The 2,450-nt window shown below is 60.5% G+C and overlaps 1 protein-coding gene across 1 annotated transcript in view; it reads left to right on the top strand.

Annotated features, from left to right (window-relative positions):
- Positions 1 to 79: 79 nt before the first annotated feature.
- The window catches only part of DOK1 (docking protein 1, 62kDa (downstream of tyrosine kinase 1)), a 3,184-nt gene continuing 813 nt past the window's right edge, over positions 80 to 2,450 (top strand). The window contains exons 1-3 of the mRNA XM_009893782.1: positions 80 to 116; positions 272 to 444; positions 2,227 to 2,449. Of these exons, the coding sequence (XP_009892084.1) occupies positions 80 to 116; positions 272 to 444; positions 2,227 to 2,449 (433 nt within the window). The remainder of the gene's footprint in view (positions 117 to 271; positions 445 to 2,226; position 2,450) is intronic.

Genomic DNA, 2,450 nt, shown 5'->3' with positions numbered 1-2,450 from the left:
GGCTGATGTGGGAAGAGGCGATGCTGGCGTGGCGGCGCGCCGTGGCAGAGAGGACAGCGGGGAGGCACCGACCCTGGAGATGGCCGTGAACTCCATCTACTACTCGAGAGACGAAGGTGGGACCTGCTGCTGCCCTGACTTTGGGTCACCTTCTGCGGGGCCTGTCCTCCTGCTGCCCCATCACCAGGGCTCTGGTGGGCAGGGGAAGGCCTCACCTGGTGCTGGGGATGTGCCATCCTCCGCCCTCCCCTGAGCATCCCTGTCCCCATAGTGAACGCCTTCTGGGTGACAGTGCAACGGACTGAGGCGGCAGAGCGATGCGAGCTGCGTGGCACCTACGTGCTCAAGGCTGAGCGTGACAGTCTCGTCCTGAAGGACCCACGGACAAATGAGATCCTCTATGTCTGGCCCTACCGGCTGCTCCGGAGATACGGCCGGGATAAGGTGGGTGTCGAGGGGAGGGCCCTGCGTGCCGCGTGCTGAGGCCTGTTCCCCCGCAGGCCTTCCCTTGCTGAAGGGTAAGGAGCTGATGTGCCCGATCAGCCTGTGGCAGCCGTGCAGCAGACCCTGTCCAGTGCCAGAACTGCTGCAGCCCTCGGTGACCACAGCAGAGTCCCCAGGGGCATCTGAGATCCCATCTGTCCTCAGCTCCCACCTCTGTCACCACGCAGGAGCATGGGCTAGCAGGACACCTGTCCCCGCTGAGGGCATGGCTGTGCAGAGCCCCTCTCTGTGTGGTCCTTGCCGCACTCCCATGGGGCAAGCCCCTGCCAGCCCCTCTTCCAGACAACCCTGCAGCTGGCTGGCCCACGTTCTCCATCCCAGCGCTCCCCAGCCCATGCTGTGGGTGGACATGTCTTTCCATGCTGCGTGCAAGCTTTCCCCAGCCTCCGGGGACCTTGGCTCCCTGCAGTCCTGGCTCTGCCCTGGATTCAGTCCATCCCTCCTGAAGGATGGTGGGCAGAGCAGGAGGGGCTGTTTGAGACACCAGTTACTCCAGATTTGTTCACCTTACGGGGCGTACTGCTCCTAGCCTGGCTGGTCTGTGTACGTCTGTCCCCTCTGCAGTGTCCTCCAGCAGCGTGTCCCTGATCGGTCTTGCTGCTACCCTGAGCCCAAGAGGTACCTGCTGCGCTGAATGGTCACCTCAGGGCTGTGTACAGAAGTGATGGTGTCAGCTGCAGTCCACTGATGGCGCTTTCTGCAGCACTTTACCAAAACAGAAGTGGAAACAGCTGCTCTTGGGGAGGCATCTGGCTCATCCTCAGGGTCTGTGCCAGGGGCAGGATGAGAACCACGTGGTGTGAGGAGCAGGCAGCTGCACCCACAGGTCGCCGAGCAGTGATGGGTTGGCTATGCTTGTGTTTGGCAGCATTGGCCTACAAAAGGAAGTCTGGCCCCAGAGGCTTTTGCAGCAACCCCAGAGACTGCTGCTGCATGTGAGAGAGCACCAGTGGGGCAGACAACCTCATCTGGATTCAGGGACTGAGGTCCAGGCAGGGTGCGGGCAGCTGCTGGTGGGAACCTGTACATGTCTGTGTGTTCAGGCCTGGGGAGCGCAGCCTTGGTGCAGGACTTCTCTTTAAAGTACTTTATACCATTAACATAGTAGTGCTGGTAAGGCAAATGCTTTGCTTGCTGTTGGTAGCCAAGCTGCTGCTTCTGGCCTTTCTCCTGTAGGAAGCTGTGTTCCTCCGGCTTGTATCTCTGCATCGCTTTCCTTCTGCCTGACTGATGCTGTCCTACCCAAGATGCCCATAATAGTTTTTTTGAACTGTCACTCCTCTTCTCTCCCTGCTCTGTGCTCGGTGCTAACTGCATATTATTTCCTAGACTATCTGTTCCCAGTTGTTGACCCTGCTGGAATTGCTCAGGTAAGGCAGCAGGGCTCCAGCAGGACTTGCAGCTCTGGCCCTGGGGCGTCTTGCGGTGATGTTCCCTCAAGTGTGCATCCCGCTTTGATTTCACAGCTCGTTTTGGGCTGTTGGGCAGCGCAGCCTTCCCCTGCCCGGGCACTGTGCAGCTGCTCAGCGCAGCATGCCTCTGGGGAGGTGCTTGCCGAGCTGTGTCCCTCACCGCAGGGCGCAGGAGCAGGATGTTCAGTGAAGTCTCTCTTGCAGGATGCGCAGGATCAGCGCTGCAGCCATGCGCCCTTCAGTAGGGAGCGAAGCCTGAAAGATGGCGGCAGGTGCTGGGCAGGATGTCACCCTTCCGCTTCCCCTGCAGGTGATGTTCTCCTTCGAAGCTGGCAGGCGCTGCAACTCCGGCCCAGGGAACTTCACCTTTGAGACCAAGCAGGGCAACGAGATCTTCCGCCTGGTGGAAGCCTCCATCCGGGAGCAGAAAGCGCAGGTGGAGGAGAACCGGCAAAGCTGTGACTCGCTGGAGTCGGACAGCCCCAGCGTGGGGCTGATCCGCCAGGCCCTGGCCGACTCTCTGACCCTGGAGCT

The sequence above is a fragment of the Charadrius vociferus genome, unplaced genomic scaffold, assembly GCF_000708025.1.
Source record: "Charadrius vociferus isolate BGI_N301 unplaced genomic scaffold, ASM70802v2 scaffold59, whole genome shotgun sequence".
Lineage (NCBI taxonomy): Eukaryota > Metazoa > Chordata > Aves > Charadriiformes > Charadriidae > Charadrius > Charadrius vociferus.
This window is presented reverse-complemented; position numbering and strand designations above follow the sequence as displayed.